This window comes from Glandiceps talaboti, chromosome 1 (genome assembly GCF_964340395.1).
Source record: "Glandiceps talaboti chromosome 1, keGlaTala1.1, whole genome shotgun sequence".
Classification (NCBI taxonomy): domain Eukaryota; kingdom Metazoa; phylum Hemichordata; class Enteropneusta; family Spengelidae; genus Glandiceps; species Glandiceps talaboti.
This window is the reverse complement of record NC_135549.1, coordinates 9309177-9331916: the sequence shown is the minus strand read 5'-3', so window position 1 is coordinate 9331916 and position 22740 is coordinate 9309177. Positions and strand designations below refer to the sequence as shown.

The window sequence follows — 22740 nt, the reverse complement described above, 5'->3', positions numbered from 1 at the left end:
CTGTATCCACCTATACAATTACCTTCACTTCAGGTGTTGCAGAGGTCGGATTATGTGTAATATCTTTTCCTGATCAGACACTTAGATATATTGAATTCTTACAAATAAATTGTTGAATTACCGGTACATTTTATCACATTTTAGCCCCAATATAATATAGATTAATATAGAAGCAATGCATTGCATGTTTGTACGTTGTGTAAATTTAATTTGAAGTGCTAGCTTATTTCATATTGCTTCCAAGTTTTATAATTGAATATGCACAAAAAGCCCCAGTTGCACGGGGGCGATACATGAAGCAATTCATCACATGCAACAAGGCTAGCAACTACGGTGAGTGTGTACACGAAGCAGTTAATTGCTTAACGAGCCGCAAGACCCAATTGTTGCATACGCGTATACATATAAAGGTTGTAGCTAAAGTATAAAAGTCAAGTCTCCTAACAGCAAGAACTTAGAGGAAATGTTTTAGAATTGATATCCCAATAAAATGACTCAGACCTTGCAGATATATCAATAGTAAAACTATAGTCACTTCGAAGTTCATTGACGGCAATATTGATTGTTCCAGCATCACTATTTGTATTCAAGTTCAGAATAAACTGATATTCATTGGTGATCAACCATTCATAAATGTTGTATACTACTATTACTAGTGATAAGTGGTAATCAAGTCGTGGTCATAAATCAAAATTATACCAAAAAAATACTTGCCCAAATAGAACGTTTGTAATAAAAATATGGTGGCCATAAATTGAATGTCATTTTACACATGTATGTTAGTATTGTTATATGTTTTATTGAAGATGTATTCCATCAAGGCAGTAGTCGCAGTAGTCAGTAATAATAGTTATCAATACAACCGTGTGTGTATTCATTCAGTGATCAATTCATTGGTCTTTATTCACTCAGTGATCAATTCATTGCCTCTATTTAGTCATTGATCAATTCAGTGGTTTCTATTCCGGTATTGATCAATTCTGTGGTCGCTGTATTCAGTCATTGATCAATTCTGTGGTCGCTATATTCAGTCGTTGATCAGTTCTGTGGTCTCTGTATTGAATCATTGATCAAATCATTGGTCTCTTATTCACTCATTGATCAAATGAGTGATCTCTGCATTCAGTTAATGACCAAGTCAGTAGTTGTTGTATTCGATCAGTGATCAATTTAGTGATCGCTGAGGAGAACAGACATAATGAGTGAATGAGACATCACTTACTTTGCATTTGGCATTCTTTTCTGATATTGATAAATTGCAGTATTACCATGCACATACTATAGGGGAGTAATTGCATACTGTATTGATGTACATGTATGTTAGCAAATTGTGTATGTGTTCATTTATGAGAATTGCACCTGTGCTTACTAAATGGTTTTTGTGTCAAAAATCTCTGTATTTCAAGCAAAGTAGTCACATATTATATCTCTGTACAATTGACATACATAACTTATATCCCATTGAAAACACCCTAGAAACTTTTCAACTCCTCTAAAAGCTTATTTCAAGCGAAGCAGTGAGTTTCACGCCTTTGATTTTGAAGTGAAAACCTTAGAAGTACTGTATTTTAGTAGTTCTACTCTACTCGGTGTATAACACAATCACCTTGTAGAACTATACTCATTATTTACATCGTTCAATAACATGAACCAAAATACTCATCTCATTTTCAAACTCGCCCAACATTATTGAGCTTGCCTAACACTTAGTGAAGATAATACATTGGAAATGCTGCTTTGCCAACCATAAGGCTGACAGATGTCGGTCAATTTTTGTTGTTTGTTTAAACATATTTTGCCCCAGGAGGATTGGACATGGTGAGGTTGACTAGGTCAGTATTACATTGTGTCTGGGTGACACTTATAGTGCTCAGTGGGATTAGACTCAGAGAGATTGTAATACTGTTTTAGGTAGGTTAGTACTCAATATGGGATTAGACTCAGAGAGATTATAGTACTGTTTTTAGGTAGGTTGAATCATGCCAAGTATAAACTCACCATGATCTTTTGATCTACATACGATTTACATTGTATGGACTTTGAAAAGTGTCCTGGGGATGTGAATCTCCTATTTGTGAACAAATGATCTCTATTTCAGGAGGATAGAATTAGAAGAAATTTAATTTAAATTCTAGTGTTCTAAATGGATTTAGACACATTCTTGTCCATGTGATTGATTTTGAACTTGAAGATCTCAAATCGGAGGGAAATGTGGAAAACATTTACCAACATGTTCATGTATTTTTATCTGTAAATCATGTACATATTGTAGTCGATTCATATTCCAACCCACCTATTCTGTGAACCCCGCCCACACATGCACACACCATCTGAATACAGATCCTTAGCGGTAATGGTAGATATTAAATTCACCCACATTTATAAGATCTTTCATATTGACATCATGATCATTCAAACAGTGAAACAGTGATGACAAAGTGCAGTATTACAGATCTGACATTTCTGTAATTGATTTATTGCTCTGTTGATGTAGCAAAATATATCATTTTACTTGCCTGTGTACATACAAGTGTGGTAATAAATACACACATTTATTTTGGTATGGTTGAATACATATGTTGAGGGATGAAGCACTCACACAAATTAATTTTGCATACTGTACCTATGATGTCATTGGGTAAGATAGGTATTTAAATATATGAATATGGAAATATTTACAATTTAAATCAATCCAATATTTTTGGTAAGGGCTTGGAAGCCTGGTAATAGGAAGGGGAAAATCTGGTAAAACTGGCAGTGTTCAGTTGTTTTGGTGGGGGAACCCTGGCAAAAAGACTGGAGGAATGTGATAGATGTTTACCGCCCTTAACAAAAACACTGGCAATCAAATAAAAAAGAATATATCGTGCCAAACTCTAAAACTTTAGTTCTTAGTTCTCTGTTCATTTGTGGTAAAAGGGTCAATCCACACCAAACACTTGTGTCTTTAGTTTGCCCTTGAAATGTCCAACGTACATTTACATGTGTGGTAGTGTTGTATACATGTATGTATGAGCTTTAACATTTAAGTCCAGTGTGATGAAATATTTTACTTTTGTGCTGATCTTGAGTGTCTGGCGGTTGTGCCCACTCAACTGCATATATAGACTTCAAAAAGATATGAGAATGAATGTTCAGGGACTCTGGGTTCATACTTAGTAAAGAAAATTTCTACTCACAGAAAATTCCTTGGAACCGAATCCCAAATTTTCACAGACATCTTGTCAGCATCATCAGGGGTGTATTACAAAACATAACTTTTGATTTATTAATTGAAATAAAACATAGTATCGACGTCTGTTCTGTATTGTGAATAGATTCAGGGTACAAGACAAATGATAGAATTGTATGGAGAGGTTATCAAATGTTTGGATAAACTGGGGTAAAGTTTTCTTTACCTTAAATGAAAGGTTAACTCAAACTCTTCTGTGATCATTCATGTGTAAATAAATAAATAGATTAGTTCTATCCCATAGGTATTTTTTTTACTTACATCCAAGTACCAGAAGAACCACATGTACATGGACAGTATAGTAGAAAAACTAGTAGGTACGAGTTGTTTATTGAGAAGCCTAATAGGGCTGAACAACACAACATTTATCTTACAGTGTACAGGGACATTAACACATAATGTATAGGATACAATATATTCACAGTACTCAAATGTGTCTTTCTAGTATGTGTATTATTCACCAAACACAAACATGTAAAACAACAATTTCTATTTGTTTTAAAAGAAAACGAGATTGTTAAAGTTTTGGCCGAAGAACAGGCTTAGTGTTTATGGAATTAAATTAAGGATTCTATTTTAATTTTGTCACAATATATTGTATTTATAAATTATTGTGTGTTTAGTATTTGTAAAAAAAAAAAATCACTTTCCACTGCATTTCATGTACAATAAACCATGGTTACATTCTTACAGAGAACGTTAAAAGTGTGATTTGTACATTATCTGTCACAGCTGTCATATAATGATTTGTGAACACAGATGGAAGTAATTTGGTGTGAATACATGACCTGCCATTGGAGGATTGATAACAATCGATGTATTAAACACAGCACAAAGATAAGACATGTTAGTAGCATGGTAGATTCACCAGGAGAAACGTTCATGTAATGATAAACGTTATCAATTGATTCACTCTCTAAGCACTAGTTATTCCTATCACATTCTTACGTTGACCCAGGGGCTACTCCACAGGGTAGTATAAATGGATAAATACAGAAATGAATCGAATAAAAATGTAGTGGTATTTGTTTTGAAACGGCAGTTAACATTGTACATTTATTATATTACTTATTCATGTACATGTAGATGTGTTGTGAGAAGTCTACTTAAGTTTACATGCAATATTCTCATTTGACAAACAATTCATCAAGTCTTGTCACGAAATGTTTGCTCATTGACAATACATTGATTTAAAACATCTTGAGCAACTAGCAATTATGTGTATTTTACCGTTGAAAGAACAATCCACGATAAATTGCCTACAACTGCATGTCTGTCTTGCATATATATATATATATTTATATATCACAGTTGGATAAACTTTGTTGTAAAGTCTATTGAAAAGTATGTTCATTGATGTCTGTGTGAGGAATATATTGGACCTGATAGACAGCAAAATATCAGAACTGGGAGTTTTGTCATTGTGAGTTAGTCTGCTACTCAGCCTACACATGTAAAACCCTGTAGTGCGTGAGATTCAGATTTGCAGGTTAATTCAACTAAGTTGAAATGAGCTACTGTGTGTTGGAAATCTGGCGCTTGTAGTGGTGTTTTATTTTCAAGTCTAAACACATACATGTAGAAAAGCTTAGTTGTATTTAATGTGAGGTGGGATGGGATGAATTGAAGAGGGGGCTGTCATATAGGGAGGGGGGCTTAGGGTTTGTATACAAAGTGACAGTCAATCCAAGTGCCCTATTTCTCAACCGACATCTTGTTTTTATAGTAGTGATATTATTATGGTATTAAAAGCAAATCTGAAAGAATGATATTGGAGGATTGTATGCAAGTTAATTTGTGTGATTTAGCTTTTGAACATATGGCCATTCCATCATATATTATTATTGTTTGATGGTACACGTTGGCATGTAGCTACTGATGGTTGAAGTACATATACTTGTACACGTCTCATTAAACAGATTAGGAATATTCTAGAACATGCTTCACCACTCTTGCACAATAGGCTAGCCTTGAATTTAGACATGGAAATTAATTGACTCCATTTTGATGAAATTATCATGGTGATAGAGATCTGTTACCATAGATACTGTTTCAGCTGTTGACAATGTGTCAACAGCATTGTCGGTCCAATATACTTAAAAATTTTAAGAAATTATCATTGTACCATCTCTACACACCTGACCTTCGGATGTATATAATTTTTGGAAATTTCCTGTGTCAGTGAATGATACACAAAACATTTAGTTGACATGATTTGTGACTGGTTTATGTGTTTAATTTTCTTTTTTTGAGTTGCCAACTGCTGTAGGATGAACAGTAAATCATTGTGTAATTGGTGCGTAGTGTTATGTTTTTAGTGATGCTTTGAGGCGGTCTTTCAGTTTATATGTCTGCCATAAAATGCCTTGTTCATCATAAAATCCTTTGTCGGTCTATTCATGACATATTTTCAGCTTCACGTTTAGTCTATGGTAAACACAGCAAACGTTGTCAGAGCCCATATCGTGACTAGTGTACGTGCAAAGAACTAAGTAATTTTGTTTTTATAATCATGAAATAAGCCGACATAAATCCTGTGTTATTTTCCTTCATTTAATATACTAGGGAAATATGCTTATCAAGGCTTATAATGAGTCCAAACTTTCCAGTAAATTTTTTTAACTGTATGTAACGTGACGTATGTCAAGAAACGATATAACTGTATACCTTATGCTAGTGGGCATATGAAATCTAGAAGTAATGATAGATTACTGTGCCATTTTCAGCCCAACAGAACTAAAAGATGTACAATATATATCATAAAATAACATTCACGTTTTTTCTCCAATGATACAACTCAACATGAATACATGTGCTGATATCAGGAATGTACAAATTAGTGAATTTGTGTGGAATGTGTTAACTATAGATGATATTTTGGTCATACGTGTACGCTAACCAATATTTCAACTAAGTCTATATACACTGTACTACCAAATATAAGCATTTGAATGACATATCATGTTTCTCAAGTTGTTCAACATAAAGTTGAGATGTTTTCCTACAATTTGTAATTTCAACAGACATTTGTTCTGTGTTTGTATCATATACTTTGATAATATCACATACTGCTCTTGAATAACGACTGTCTTTGTATGTTTTACTACATGTAAGTGTACATGATGTGGCCCAATTCAGGTCACCATTACAATGTTTTAAATTTTGTTCATGTTTGTCCATTCTTTCATTACATCGTCATGTATAACCTGCCTCCTGGCAGAATCTGTGACTCGGCAATGCTTGTTCAGTGAATATTTGATAGTGAACATCAATGAGAGTAGTGTAGTCACGCATTCAACATTTGATTGTGAATGAATATGAGTGTATTAAAGTGACATATTCAGCCAGTCTGGCTGGCTACTTCTTTCATAAAATGTTGATACATTGATACTATAGTATGTGTCTATAGACTAATGCAAAATAAATAAAACTGTGTGTTTCTGATAACCCGGCTGACCCTAGTTTAAGCTGCTTGACCCTATACATTTTTAAACATTTTAAAATAAAAGATTAAAATTTCTTTGTCTTCTTGACCTTCATGTACTTCTTGTTTTATTTCCCCAGTAATGTCTGTACATATCTCAACAAATTATCACAGAAGGGGTATTCTGACCCCATTTTGTTTGGTTTTGGGTCGTAACAAAATTCTTCAAAAATAAATGAAGCAATTAAAAAAATTAACATCAAATAGAATAAAATCCAGACCTACATGTACCTACCCTATCCTCTGAGGCCATGGTAATGGAAACACACAATTATTATTTTTTTTTGCCTAAGCAAGGAGTTAGTTGTACTGTCAGTTGGATGTGAAATAATCGTGTCTTCTCTGTAACCTTGGTAACATTGTGGTTTGTATAGGGGTTGAATAATAGCTATCATTAAGTATTGTGACTGCCAATACTATGTAAGAAAGATTTAGTAGAATTTGGTGGTGTAGTTTAATAATGATGCAGTTGGCCTTGAACATCCCATATTGTAATACTTTAACTTTGACAGCCACTATTACATTTTGTATTACAGAGGTAGTTTAATACCAACTTCCTCTGATAATGAGTCATTTTGAGAAAATTTTAGAAGCTTTAAGAGATTGTGGTTTGATTATTTCTGATATTATAGAATTTGTGATGTAAAACTCATTATGTGTTTTAATGACCCTATATGAAAAATTATTATCGGAAATGAAATGTTTGAGATGCTGAGATTAAAAAACAAAATGAGAACAAAAGACAGAATGTGAATGTGAAGGACTGTTTTATTTTATATCTAACTGATGTGGGTTTTTCATTCTCAACAAAATTGTCAAGAATAAGTAGAAAAATGATGCAGAATGTGTTTCTTTGACTTCAGTTGCAGTGTTCTTACCTAAGTTTAACCCTCTTCAGGTCTAGTCGGTCGTCAGCCTATTGAAAATCAGTGTTACATTGTATTGTAGAGATTCACCCTGAAATCTGGTTACCCGGTCAAGTTGGCCAGTGTACGGAGGGGAGGGGAGGGGAGGGGGGAATGGTGTGCAAAGACAACACTTTGTACTTGAATATGGCCATTTGCACAGATGAAGCCATGGTTTAGTATTATACCTCCATATTTAAAGTGTTAACACGTCTAGATTATAGAGTAATGACATGCAGGAAACAGCTTGGTAAAAAATGACTTTCTCTGATAGAAAAACAACATGTGTTTGATAGAATGGGATTTGTTTTTTTGTGTAGTCTGTGTCCCAGTTGTTTTAAGTGAGATATGATAACAAAGACAATTCATGTTTACTTAATTGTCATTTACTCTTGGAGGTCTTTTGTTGGTAGTTGGCCAATTAAGTCCTTTTGTTATCAGTTTTTAGTCTGTGTTTAATCAGAAGGAGGCTTGCTATCTCTATTATCACCTAATTAAATAGGTTTACCCCAGCACAGCTGTTGTATAAATACATCATTAACACCCCAAGGTGTGAAGTACTTTGTTACTATCTTACTTTACTGTGTGGGATAATAGACAGTGAAGTATCATTCTAGAATGGCACAATTTAGTACTACTGTACTACCTTAGGTGGTCTATGGCACAGTAGTAATAGCTGTGCATATAACTACATCGCCAAGTTATTAAAATGTAATTAATTGATGAATTAAAATTTAATTGGATAATTGTTTTTGAGACAAAACAGGGAACATTGTATTGTACATACATTGAACAATGTACATGTGCATGCCAACTTAAATCTGGATGCCAATGTGGTCTAAATTGTAACAATCCCATGATATAGGGACTAGACTAATTTACTACATATTACTCTTAGTGTTTTAGCAAAGAGTTCAAAACACTGGTAACAAGGGGGGGGGGGGGGTCTGGTGAAAACATGTTTGCCCGTCTTTGAAATGTATAATAATTTTTTTATGGTAAAAATTACTGGTGGTATTGAGATAAATTTTTAACAGTGTACTACACCTTTTATAAAAAACTGTTAGTAGTACTTCTGTAGTTGAGGAGAAAAGCCAATAGAAAATGTTATAACATATTAGTTGTATGTTGCATTGATTGGCTTTGAATACTCACAGACTGCAAAAATTACTAATAAGCTACAAACTCTTCCCCTAAAAGTTTGTAGGACCCAGGTGTTGGCATTTATATGTAGTAATGACTATTACTGTGGTCTACTTAATTGTTAATGCAGTGATCATTTGTTGTAGGGAGACCAGAGATTATATTCTCATTAGTGCTAATTGTCTTTGTCAAGGTTAACTTATTGAAATCAGACACCCTTTCTTGCCAATTTTTGACACAGCAAATGATTCAAATAGGGATGCATAGTATAGAAAATTGAATAAGATTCTTCATGCTAGTTCAATTTCTGTAACTGTACTCATGGTATCTGCATTTGCTGATTAGTTTTGGTGTGGGATGATTGTTATCTCTGACAGTCGTGACATCATAAAACAGCTGCTGTACTGTCCTTCACCCACAGAAAGTGTTATAGCCATGCACATCATCATATAGTCACGATTCCAACAGAAGCTCTTCTGTGTGAAAAAATGTTTGCTTTACAGACACTTTCCCTACTAATAGTATTATAGCTGTAGCAGTTGATCACACAGCTCAACCAGGATTAGTATGTCAGCAGGGGTTAATACCATTGGTGTGTATAGACTAACAGACTGACAAGAAACAACACACTTCAGTTATCATTCAATGTTGAAAGTATTATATGGTGTGTATGATCACCACTACCACAGGCAGTCCAGCACAGTCTTGTCATGATTTGTGGATATTGACACTACACCATGCCTTTTGTGTGCCATGATTTGCAGTCACAAGAGTTATGTTTGTTCAACTATTGACACCAGTGTTTAGATAGGGGTCTCCTGTATTGACATAATGGACTGTAGACTTGTACTCAACTGCAGTCTGGTACAGGTTTTTGAACCTACAGCCAAGCTGTTTGTACGATGTATTGTCTCCAGACAGGTAGTTCCATTAACTTGGTTTTCAATATTTTTTTACCAGTTGAGTGGCCCTTGTAATTGTTGCTTGATCTCAGAGATAATGACCAATTGACAAGCCATTAATGATGGGTGTACTAGTAGTGCAGTGATGTCATAATGGAAGCTATTATGAGTCTGGGATACCTGGTATATTTAGACAGACGGACAGACAGCTTGGATTTCATGTATGAACAAGTTGGGACTAGTCTAATGGTTTATCAATCTTTGTCATTGTGATACAGATATCAGACACAGGAGATAGTAGGAGTACACATTGATTTACAGAGTTCTCCCTAGCCTTTGTACTTTGTAGAGTTCCACCCCATAAGCTAATTAACATAATAATGGAATCTTTTGTCTTGCATATGTATTTTAGCAATTTCATTATTTTGTGGAATGAACACTAGCTTGTGTAATCAAATATGTGACTTTCATGCAAAATCTGATTAAAATCTGTAAGGCAGTCATACTTATAGACCATAATAAAGTGACATTAATTATACTATTTTTTTTGTACTTCCTTTGCTAGAAGCTTTTCCTCAATATTGCTGGTGGTCATGAATCTAACAGTCAATCATAATTTGTGTGTGTGTGTGTGTGTGTGTGTGTGTGTGTTAGTCAATCATAATTTGAGTGTGTATGTGTATGTGTATGTATGTGTGTACATGTATGTATGTATGTATGTATGTATGTGTGTGTGTGTGTGTGTGTGTGTGTATGTATGTATGTATGTATGTATGTATGTATGTATGTATGTATGTATGTATGTATGTATGTATGTATGTATGTATGTATGTATGTATGTATGTATGTATGTATGTATGTATGTATGTGTGTTTTATGTGTTCTTAGGATCACACAACATGTATAGGCAGGAATAGACTAAGATATGTCATGCTGTTCAGCCCTATCAGGCGTCTACTGTAAACTGGTGGTAGCTGATAGCTAGTGAGAAACAAAATGTGGTATCTACAGACTAAGGCAGGAAATGGCCAATCTGTAAATACAGGCAATGAGCATTATCACTTGATCAGATAGCATTTATATCAAAACTAGTCCACAGTAAACCTGTTGTAAGCAAACAGGTTTACCTTGAGTCACAGATTGGATAAATACTATACAATAAAAGACCAGTATCTCTGCATATAAGACTGTTCTGTCACGGGAGAGAGATAGAGTTGTTTTCCAGCAGTTTCAGATGATTTGGTTTGATTGTATTGGCTTACACTTCCAGATGACTATGGATAGCTCTGTGTATTGTACATATTTTGGGCCACATTGAAATCTCTGCTAGTTTAGAACAGGCTTTAACTTCATGTTCAATTCATCTCAGTAGCATTGATGCTTCTCTCAAAGGATAGCAAGTGATTGTGAGATGAATTGAAGATTAGGTTTATAAATTAAACATCCTGTACTGTGAAATTCAATCTTGAATTATTGTAAAGTTATTAAACTGGCTATACTGTGCAATTGCTGAACCAAAAAGATGTATTTTACATCCATGGAGATATGTCATCAGTACTTTGTTATGAGAAAAGCATACATTCATTCATGCACATACACACCCACCCACCCACACACAGACACACACAGAGGCACATACACACACACACACACACACACACACACACACTCACACACTCACACACCCACACACAGACACACACACAGGCACATACACACACACATACGTACATGTCAAGTTCATAAGTATATGACTCACAGTCCTGTATCTACAAATCTACCTTGCAACAACTTGAGCTATAATATATTGATAAATTGATCAAACTTTCTTGTATTCATTCAATCAAAATAGCTGAACTATGCTTTGTTAGAAAGGATGGTGAAGATTTTCAGTCATTTCAAATACTCTGAATCTATGGAGTGTTGTTATTGATTGAATACGTAGCCTAGCATAAGTCTGACAGTGCTTGAGGTTGTACATGTATCAGTTCCATTCCACTGATATAGCATTAGGTAAATCTGTAGGCGTGTGTAAAGAAGATTGAAGAAAGCTTGTAGAGATCGTGAACACGATAACGCAGTCCCAAGACGCACTTTCTACTTACATTTCAATTATTCATGCAAAGCTCTGACTGAACTGAAAATGGAGAATATACTGGTAAACTAATAGCAGCCAATACTGATATCTTGATACTCGCAAATTTTATATTTCATAATGTTTGTGACACATAAAGTTTTACACTTTAGTCAGTGTGTCATAACATTTATCATCACACCCTCACCCACACAAACACCCACAGTTTACCACAAGTTTTATGGAAGCATTATATGAGATCAACATCGGCTAACCCCTCCCACGGACCGGTGAGGGTGGAACGTCATGATGTATCTTACAGTCTAAGAATGGACCAGCTTTTGTCAATTTCGTTGGGCTAGTCGTTTAACTTACAAATCAAAATGTGAATATGAAGACACATGTACATGTACACTACTAGTAACCTCTTCATAACAATCTTTGTGAGACACATTTGTCACACGAGGTTTGATATGATAAAGTGTTCATTAAAGTGTAGCTTGGATTCTGTTTGAAATACAAGATTCAGGGACATACTACATGTACTTTTTTGGCAATTGAGGTATCAGTTTACTAAGATAGACACAAACTAAAACTCTTGTGACATGTTGATATGGGCTATTGAATGGATGTACACACAGTAGGGTGATGTTTCTGATGACTTCTGTGATCCTACAGTGTACATTTTTGGCAATTTTCAATGTTTCTACTGTCTTGGTTACAGGTTGATTGATGTCCATACAACTGAGGCACAACTATCTTGACCCTAGTGTGCAATCTACCACATCAAACAACAATACATGTAGTTTTAGTTTGTGTCTATCTAGTAAACTTAGACCTCAATTGCCAGAATAGTAAAAAGGGTATTTGTTATAAGATTAAACAGTGTGTGCAATATAACAGAGTACATTGTAAAAGAAGTTACTTACACTTTACAGTGTACCTACATTTTGTTTGTGTATGTTAGGGGGAAGAACACTCACACATTTGTTTTAGGTGGGTTTGAAGAAGGAAAAAAAAGAAGACTTTTTCATGGTCGTTGACTCATGATATTTTTATGTGAGATCCAAACTGTAAAGTATCCGTATAAGTGACAATAACAGTGTGCCGTTGGGAGTTAAATATTTAAAGGAATACTTTTAACATTTATATTGAGCCTGGAGATAACATTTACCTTTGCAGTGTGAGTTTCCTTTACAGTCATTTATTGCTACTTATAGTACCCAACTAGTACTTTTACAGCCTGGCTTATCCATAAACTGATGAATTGAATTACGTATATTGCCATTTATATAGTGAGAACCAAATTGGCTTATTTTCCACCAGTACTATAAAGCTACACTATAACAGCTGATTGATGGGGTTGTTAGCCTCTAGCAATTAGATATAGCTTTTAGTGTAATGAAGTTTAGAGGTTGGCGTTATATCCCAGGACAAATTAATACACCTGAAATGCAACAGGATTTATGTTAACCCAATATTTTGGTTTCCTTGACACCAAATTTGTTCTTGATGGGTTCACAGCTGTTATCCCAGTCCAGGTGTGGTGTATTTTGTCTAATTATATATCAAATCCTGTTCAGTCTAGCCCAGAGACTTGTCATAGTTTTTACCATAGTGTGTACATACATGTGTTGTCAAGTCTACGGTTCTTGTGCCTAATAATTAGATGTTACCATAGAACACATACACTATGTCCTGCTATCTGTATTATTCATAGTCTAGAGTCTATCTGTAGCTTCAAATCTCTTATCATGTCTAGATCAGTGAGATCAAAGAGAGATCTTCATAGCCACGTATTGCCTCTAGGCTACATTATCCAATTATGTGGATATAATTTGAGGGTTTTCATACTATATGATCGTTTTCCTGTTCGTTTCTCAAGTCAAAAATTTCGTACAGAATTTCTATGTACAAATGTTATGAAACATTCTTTGCTTGAGATTGGTGAACAGATTTCAAACTTATTAATTAATAGGAGATGTTTTAGCCCAAGGCAACAGTACAGGGATTCTTAGTATGCAGAATCTTTTATATTGACAGTACATGTCAATGCATGTACTGGTGGGAATGTAATAATTTCTGATTTGTATAATTTGAATATACCACAATGAATGTACATCATACATGTAAAGTTAATTTGAAGAGCCACTTTGGATTAGATTAAAACTTAGATGTGAAAAGATATTGTTTGGCAGAGATATAGATAAAACAATGGTACAGAACAAAAGAGAATGATACCCCGTACTTCTTATACCATTACCAGTAACACTAATAATGCGATGACTCGAGATTGAAACATAGCCCTTTAACAAATTCTATCGATTGGTAATATCAGTAATGTCAGATACTCAGAGTCAGTTGCCACATACATGTAAGCTGTGTTCTGCACTTACAAATGAAAACATGGGAAATAGACCCAAGTCTTGAAGTGTGTGTTGAGAAGCATTTATAATGTGCCAGGTGCCTTTGATTATAGCGCCATAACTGATAGTCACTTTAGGAGTACACTTACAGTATACTAATCCCAGTATTCATTACATAGGGATTACTCAAGTGTTACCAATCACTAGTAAAACCAATAGCTGAGCACCCTTCAAGTCAGTCAGTCAGTCAGTCAGTCAGTTAGTTAGGCAGCGAAGTGGCTTTAGTGCAATTCATCGGTATAACTAGACTGTAAGATACGTCGTAACGTTTTGCCCTCACCGGCCTCCTCGTGTTAGGGGTTGGCCGATGTGTGAGGGTGCCCCGTCACGGCGTACCTTACAGACTACGGTATAACCAGTTGTTGTGCAGCCTTGCAGTCAGTTATCAAAGTATCTCATTGGAATGCATTATTGGTAATTAGTAATTAATGTGTCACCATTCTTTGCTGTTTAAATGTTTTTAAAATGTTATATACATTGTCGTGATTGTGTGCATGAAACATACCATAGACTTTACATGACCCCCCTCCCTCAGGTTGCATACAATCATGCTAGCCCAGAGACCTCTAGTGGTCACTATCGCAGACTACACTCTACCTGTTGTATGGTCTACAGTATTAATAATAATAGCCAGATAGTCATGTCTCTGGGATTTAGCTAACCTGTGAAACCACAAATAATATATTCTGTCCTGGGAAACTTGAAATAGTGCAAGGTAAAAGAATTGTCACAAATAAGTGGAGAAAGGAAGTATGTACATGTATGGAATAGAGCAAGAAGTTGTTAGATATACAAAAGTAGAAACAGGTCAAGGGAAATAACTGTCTTTCTAAGATAGCTACCTGACTTCATACACATTCAAACTCTCTAAGTCCTTAAATTAAAAACTATGTTTTATAGTTTAGGTGATAACTTGGCAGCCATTAACAGTACACTGTAGCCACTAACAGTACAGTGCATGTGTGATAAAACAAGCTGAAATGTGTTAAATACATACTTACACTGTAAACTACTGTGTAATTACACATTGATCATGAATGTCAAGTACTCACAAGTAGGAGAGGGAGAGAGCTTTGTACACAGTAATGGCAGTGAAACCTTGTAGTAGTTGCAAACACATACTTCAAAGTGTATCATCTACTACCTTGATGGCAAAATAATAATATAAGATGTAACTTTGTTGAAATGAAATTAAGGCAGTTTTAATTGTCTACAGGATGTCCATGGCAGTCTTGTACCAAATTACATTATGGAAAGTAAAGTATGAAGTTGAAGATTAAGAAGCAATTTGGAAATGTTAACCTTGTCCCTACCTAAATTCTAAACCTGTCTCGATTCGAAACGAATTCAGTTCTCCTGTCCCCATATGCCCTTAAATCGGTTGTAAATTGATTTAGTTGACCTGGTTTGAAACTACCTCGGGGGGTGGGGGTGGGGGGGGGGTGGTGGTTTTGACTGGGGCATAAACTGAATTCGAACTGGTTTAAATCGATTCATATGGGGACAGGGCTATTGTCTTGATGTCCTTTTACTCCTGATGAGTGATATGTGATATGGGCCATAATCATTGTTGATTATATCATACATGTACCCTTACTGACATATTCCTCTACTTTCATTGTTTTACAGAAAACCAAGACTTAATCCACACATTGTGTCACAGCAGGTCGCTGTGATACCCCCTCCACCACCAAAACAAAACAGAAACCATGCTGCAAAGAAATCCCCATTATCGGCATCTTCAAGTACATCAAAAAAGATCAGGTAAGTGAATATTTCATTTAACGACAGCAATATGTCCAAAATGGGTCCAGGTGAGCAGGTATATCAATTACATGTATTGGCATCCTCATGGACTCTAATCAAGTACAGATGAGGGATTAGTTCAGTTATTGGCATTCCCAAGTACATAAAGAAGATCATATTATTAATAAATGTTTCAATTAATGGCATCCTCAAGTACACTAAAAAAAGATCAGATGGGTGAATATGTAAGTTTTTGACATCCTCAAGTATATCAAAAAGATGAGGTGAGATGGAATGTGTGGATGGTTAATATGATGTTCTTGACACTTAGCAGAATGAATACAGAATACCATACTAAAGCGAAGCTGCTTGGAATACTTGATTTTCATGCCAAACTTGGATGTATTTTGTGATTGCATCTCGTGCTAGAATAACATCCTGCAAGAATGAATACTTTTTTTTAAACTCAGATATGCAATATTTTCTCAAATTAGAGTAAATCTAAAAAGTCTTTTATTTTCTTTGTCAACAAGTGATTAATCCCTCTGAAAAAATGTAACACTTCTCAATATACATGTACATATATTTTAGAACTGGCCTGGCTCAATAAATAGTTTTCACTGAACTGACATGTTGAAAATTCTACATAGTAAAGGTCAATCTCATCTTATGTTGTAGCACCCTGCTGTGGTGTCCTCATCATTTCAACTTTCCTCAGCAGTCTAATGAGATGGACAGACAGCAAGCTGTCTCCTTATAGTCTGTGTAGTTGTCTCAATTTATAGTCTTACAAAGTTGATGTAGGACACTCCAGATGTTGACAAACATGTGGCATATGTGATATGTAGATAGTTCAGTTTGTATATATATGTAACCTGGTGAGGGCAATGTAAGGAAAGGCAGTTGTGGTTTAGTTATTTTTCACTGTTTTACTTTTTTTTATGTAAAAGATAAACCTATCCAAGCATTGGGTCTATGCTCTTCATACACAGTCCTTACCTTCCATTCAAGTGTCTAGTATTAAGTATTAGAATAGACAGGGTTTCAATTCAGGCCTGTACTTACTAATTTTCACTCTGCAGCAGTTGAAATAGATTGAGAATTCCTCCATCCTAACTGACATTTTGATTTTTAAAATTTCCACTATGTTCTCTCATCGTACGTTGTTAGTATTTAAGCCCTGCCTGGACATACACATAACGTGTGCAAAACATTAGCATAAATTTGAATAGAATCAACCAGTACATTTATATGTTGGTCAGCGGGTTACATTTACATTTGTTCCGTAAAAACTCTGGCGACATCTAATTATTTATTCAGTATGTAACCTAATTGCGTAAATTAAATGTCTAATTATGTATTCGACCAATCATGGTTTATATAGGAATTCTGTTTAAATACTCACAACATGCGAATCTTGGAGTAGATGAGGGGGGAACATAGCGGAAATTCAAAAATTCAAAATGTCAGTTAGGATAGCAGAATAGTTTAGCGACAGCCGTTCTTAAGTCTATAGGTAGGCTATTGAAAAGTAGCAGTAGTGATTGAATCCATTATTAATTATGATCCCCAAGATCCAAAACTTTGAATTATCATCATTCAATTATGCATTACCACACCATAATGAAAAATTCATATTTATGATATAGAGATTACCAATAAATCAGCTGTTTAAATCTTCAGAGATCTTGCATGTGATATTTGTATGTGTAGTGAGTATATAAACCTGTCTGTAGCTGAAGGGCTTCATATATCCTGTAGAGACATAAAACATGCCAAGAACAAACATTTGCTTAAGATATTGCCTTTAGTAAACATCTATAATTTAGTTAGGCAGGCTTTGCAAAGGTATTATCAGCAACTTTTCTGGTTTTGTAAATACATCAGACCAAATACAGGTTAAGTTGATGTACAACTGGAGACATCAGACCGTGGACAAATGGAACATGTTACAAACAGTTAAAGCAAACAGATGAATTGGATTAATAACACTTGGCACAGCATGTTGGAAGTACAGAGACTTGTATTACACACCATGGTTTGATAACAGTTTTATGGCCTCTTTATGTGTACATGAAATGCTAGGGGGACTGGACTTTTGTTTGTGAATGTGAAGTATTATATAAAGTGGCCATAAAACTTCTCCTTTTGAAATGATGGAGTGTAATACTAGTTTCTGTACTATTCTTCCAACATGCTGTGCCAAATGTTATTATTCCAGTTCAGTTGTTTACTTTCACTGTTTGTAAGAAGTTCCATTTGTCAACGGTCTGATGTCAGCATCTGTAATTTCCCCAGTGTTTTTTCACCAGCATAGCTAGCCTGGTCTTATTCTATGTCCACTACTGAGGCAATTCATTTCTTTAAAATACTAAATGTTCAAGACAAGAGGATGTGATCCTGGTATGAAATTTTGGTTAAAAATGGGAATTATCGTAAGATTGTACTATAGATGGGTTTGGTGTAGGTATTTAGTCACTAAGTTTTGTCCAAAAAGACATAAACAGTTGCCTTCAACATGTAATAGCATTGTGAAATGTGCTCTGAATGAAAATCAAAAACTCTACATGCAATGTGTTGGATTTAAAGATGGCTAGAAGTAGTATAGTAAATTCTTACTGCTGTACTTAAACCTGATTACAAACAGTGTCCTCGTAGAGATAAGGTCAACTTCCTACAAAGAACATAACTCAAATGTACTCACAGATTACAAAGATGAAATCAGGGATTTCTTTACTTTGTCTTTTTCCCTTAGGAACTTTCATTTCACATCAACAGCAAAGCCTGTGTTAAGGCGTTACGTCTTGTGGTTTGATGCAAAGTATGAAATTCAAGCAATTATGTGAAATTCGTGCCAGTCTTTGAAAGATTCATGTCACTTTGTTGATCCTGATAAACTGTACTGGGAATGAAATGCATATTTGAACAAGCTATCAAACAGTATCTTGTTTTCTGGCTGAAAAGATATGACAAAAGATAGATTAGATATTTTAGATTATTCTACTAATGTTGTTTCCTTCCTTCCTCCCTCCTTCCTTTCATTTTTCTCTGTCTGTCTGTCTGTCTGTCTGTCTGTCTGTCTGTCTGTCTGTCTGTCTGTCCGTCCGTCCGTCCGTCCGTCCGTCCGTCCGTCCGTCCGTCCGTCCGTCCGTCCGTCCGTCCGTCCGTCCGTCCGTCCGTCCGTCTGTCTGTCTGTCTGTCCGTCTGTCCGTCTGTCTGTCTGTCTGTTTGTCTGTTATATAATGCAAAATCAAAATATGATAATATGAAATGGTTGCCTGTTTTTGATTGACAGTTGCACATACTCTGAATGTATCGGGACAGTGCATTCCCTTGTTAAGCAAAAAAAATTGACATGTCCAATCTTTGAACCTATCAAGTTGTGATGAGAAATGGCGTATTTATTGACAAGAGCATTATTCTTTAGCATAGTTACCACTTTTATTTTGGGGTGGGGTGGGGGTGACATTAAAGCTTATATTAGTTATTGTGTTCACCAGCTGGTACTTGTTAAATTCTCAATAGACAGGTAATATTGCATAGTAGTATTTGACACGCTGACATCTGCGAATGTCAAACTGAATTTAGCTGCATATCCATTTGTGACTTTACATTCATTTTTAATTGGTGAATTTCCCTTGAGTAGTTTACTAAATTTAATGATGCTCTCCAGAGTTTTTACTCATCATTAAATTGTACTGAAATTAGTTATGTAAATAAATTAGTTAAGTTATGTCACAGTTGTCATGACAATAATAGTCACCACTGATTGCTTGTGTCTTTTAGTATAATTAAATCCAAAACATATGTAAAAAGTTAAGAATGATACCACTGATTTGATGTTTCAATCATTGAGAATATATTAATATGATAATTTCATGCTCGGTGAAATGGTATTCGAACGTTTCCAAAACAACTGACAATATGAACAATAATTTTTACCAGGGTAGTGAACAGCAGCTGCCGAGTTATTTTGGTTAAACACATTAAGGTCAGCATAACATAGCATAGCATAGCATAGCAAGGCATGGCATTCACTGCATGGTTGAACGTTGGCAAGGCATGTGTGTCTGTGTTCACTCAGATAGGGTTATGTTTGTTAAGTGGAAACCAATTAACCTAGTGACCTAGCTAGCTACATGTCAATTGCTAATACATAAAGCACTGCTCTACAGGGCTATTGATCATACTAAAACACTTTACAATTTCTTGTTTAGATTTGTGCCCTAGATCAGTGCTTTTCGCCACTTTGTTAGAATGATGTAGACAGTTTTCTACTCACCAAGTTTTATAGAATAGAATATTATGGTACGGTTCATCCATTTTGTTTACTTTTAGTTTGATACTAAGTCAACTTTGGAATGAACTGTGTGGTATTGCTTTACAACATGGAAGTAGATTGTTCCTTGTAGATATTTTTGTTACGTTTGGTTGTACAAATTGTAGGGTGTCTTTATTGCAGTATACAGATTAAAGCATGGTTTACATGGATGTATTTCAAATAAAGCTCCTTCCTCTTTTGCAATGTTTATGTATAAATGTATGTATTAAAGTGTCGCAATAGTTTGCAAGACCTTTCAAACTTTTTACAATGATCTATTGTTCTTCCTGTTCAGTGCCATTGAACATTATGTCTTATTGGATTTAGCACTATACAAATTATTTTGATTGATTGATTGTTTTGATTGATTGATTGATCAATTCAAATACAGATGAAGTACTCCCATGTCGAATACTTGTATTAGCTTTTCCGCTTTCAACACAAGTTTTCCATTTTTTATTTCTTCTGAAATTTTCAAGGCAAAACTAGTATAAGTGGTTTTCTTATTTGCAAATGTGTGTCTCTGTCTCTGTCTCTGTCTCTGTCTCTGTCTCTGTCTCTGTCTCTGTCTCTCTCTGTGTCTCTGTCTGTCTGTCTGTCTGTCTGTCTGTCTGTCTGTCTGTCTGTCTGTCTCTGTCTCTCTGTCTCTCTCTCTCTATCTGTCAAAATGTCTGCCTCTATCTGTGTGCATGTCTTAGTTTGTCTCTTCGTTTGTCCATATCTCTTGTCTTTCTACCTACCTCCTAATATCTGTCTACCTCAGTGCCTGTCTTCTCTGTCTTTCTACCACCTGCTGCCATATTTGTCTGTCTATCTGTGATGTTATTGTTAAAGCATCCATATGATTGCACTATTGCACACTACTGTAACCAATTCAGCTAGATGCACTATGTTACCTTATTTACTACTGATATGAAGGCGATCACTGCTTTACTGAACTGTACTTTCTTTGGTTACTGGTGTAACAGTGTACTGTTAGAGAGAATTATATGAAGCTGAACTGTTTTATCTGGTTACTGGTTTAACAGTGTACTGTTAGAGAGAATTGTGTGTAGCTGAACTTTACTTTGTCTGGTTACTGGTACAGTTAGAGTGTTGAATGTAGTGTTCTATAATTATACTGTCAAACTATATTATAATAAATGTGTTCAGGTGCTTTACTTGTATTCACATGTCAGTATTCATTCAGGCTAACATAATGGTGAATAAAATGGTGTGAGGACTACATATGTCATAGTGTGTCCATGTACTTGTACTTGTTGTCTGGCCAATGTTTTAATGACAGTGCTGTCAACTCACTGTCTCTCAATGGCAGTTGTCATCATCCATCATTCACCGTTCAACGGACGGACGGTATGCATCCATAGCCAGTCAAACAGTAATTTATATAGGATGTCAGTACTTCTGGATAACGCCTGTCACATGTCTGTCACATGTTTGCAAGCCGTGTCTATTGTAATTGCATGTCATTAACAATTATGTCAATTTCATATCCTGTGTAATTCACAATATTAGAGAAATCCCAAATTACTCAAATGGATATTTTTTAGCCCAGCTGTACTTTATGCAGTGAATGATTCCCTAAGCTGATGTCAATTCTCAATGAACCCCCAAGCTGCTGCATGATATGAGTCTGTTATTACCTTGTCTGTTTTTACATTCCTCTCCTGTTGATCAAAATTATTCAATTTCAACAAGCAGGTAAAACCTGACCATAGACCTTTACATGAATTTGTCTACAGGCTTCCTGTAGTAAATATAACTATACTAAATGAAATTGAATTTTACCAGGTTCTATATATGTGGAACCTTGTATGTCTGAATACATGTATCCACTCCATGATATGACTTGAAGTTTTCATCTACTCTGTTCGTCATTAGAAAAAAATCTTAACGTTCCATGTTTTGTTGTTATCAACAGGCCAAGATTGAAGAATATTGACAGAAGTAGTGGTACACAAATGGCTGTAACCGTCAATAATGTAACTGTTATAATAACTGACTACAAAGAAAAGTCCAACCACAAATTCTCAACACCCTCATCAACAATCTCATCATCACCATCATCATCACAGGAAAGTACCAATGGCGACAACAACAATTCAAGTCTGGACAAACTAACTGTTGACGACCAAACAAACGGAAATATGAATGGATTCTAAAAAAACCAAACAAATACGAATTTTTCAAACAACAGTACGAAACTTTCAATTTTTTTTTTTTATAAAAACGAAAAATTAATATATTTGGGAAGAAAAAACAAACACAAACATGATGAGAAATATGTATGTGTGTTTTAACAGCTAAAGCTGAATCTTGGGAAAAAAACCCGAAATTGTCTTTTTTTGGTGCTCACTGGTGTGTAGACAGAGACAACTACTGCAACAGACAACTCGGAGCTGTTTGATGACAAGAGACGATAATGAAAAGTCCTGCACTCTCAAAGCCATGTATTAAGATACGAAGGTAATGTACATAGTTGGAGTGGAGTGAAGGGTAGAATTCAA

The 22740-nt window shown here is 35.2% G+C and overlaps 1 protein-coding gene across 1 annotated transcript in view; it reads left to right on the top strand.

Moving 5' to 3' along the window:
• The window catches only part of LOC144440560 (YY1-associated factor 2-like), a 60498-nt gene extending 38001 nt beyond the window's left edge, over positions 1 to 22497 (top strand). The window contains exons 3-4 of the mRNA XM_078129949.1: positions 15796 to 15930; positions 22155 to 22497. Coding sequence (XP_077986075.1) covers positions 15796 to 15930; positions 22155 to 22395 — 376 coding nt within the window. The 3' untranslated portion in view covers positions 22396 to 22497. The remainder of the gene's footprint in view (positions 1 to 15795; positions 15931 to 22154) is intronic.
• Positions 22498 to 22740: the final 243 nt, after the last annotated feature.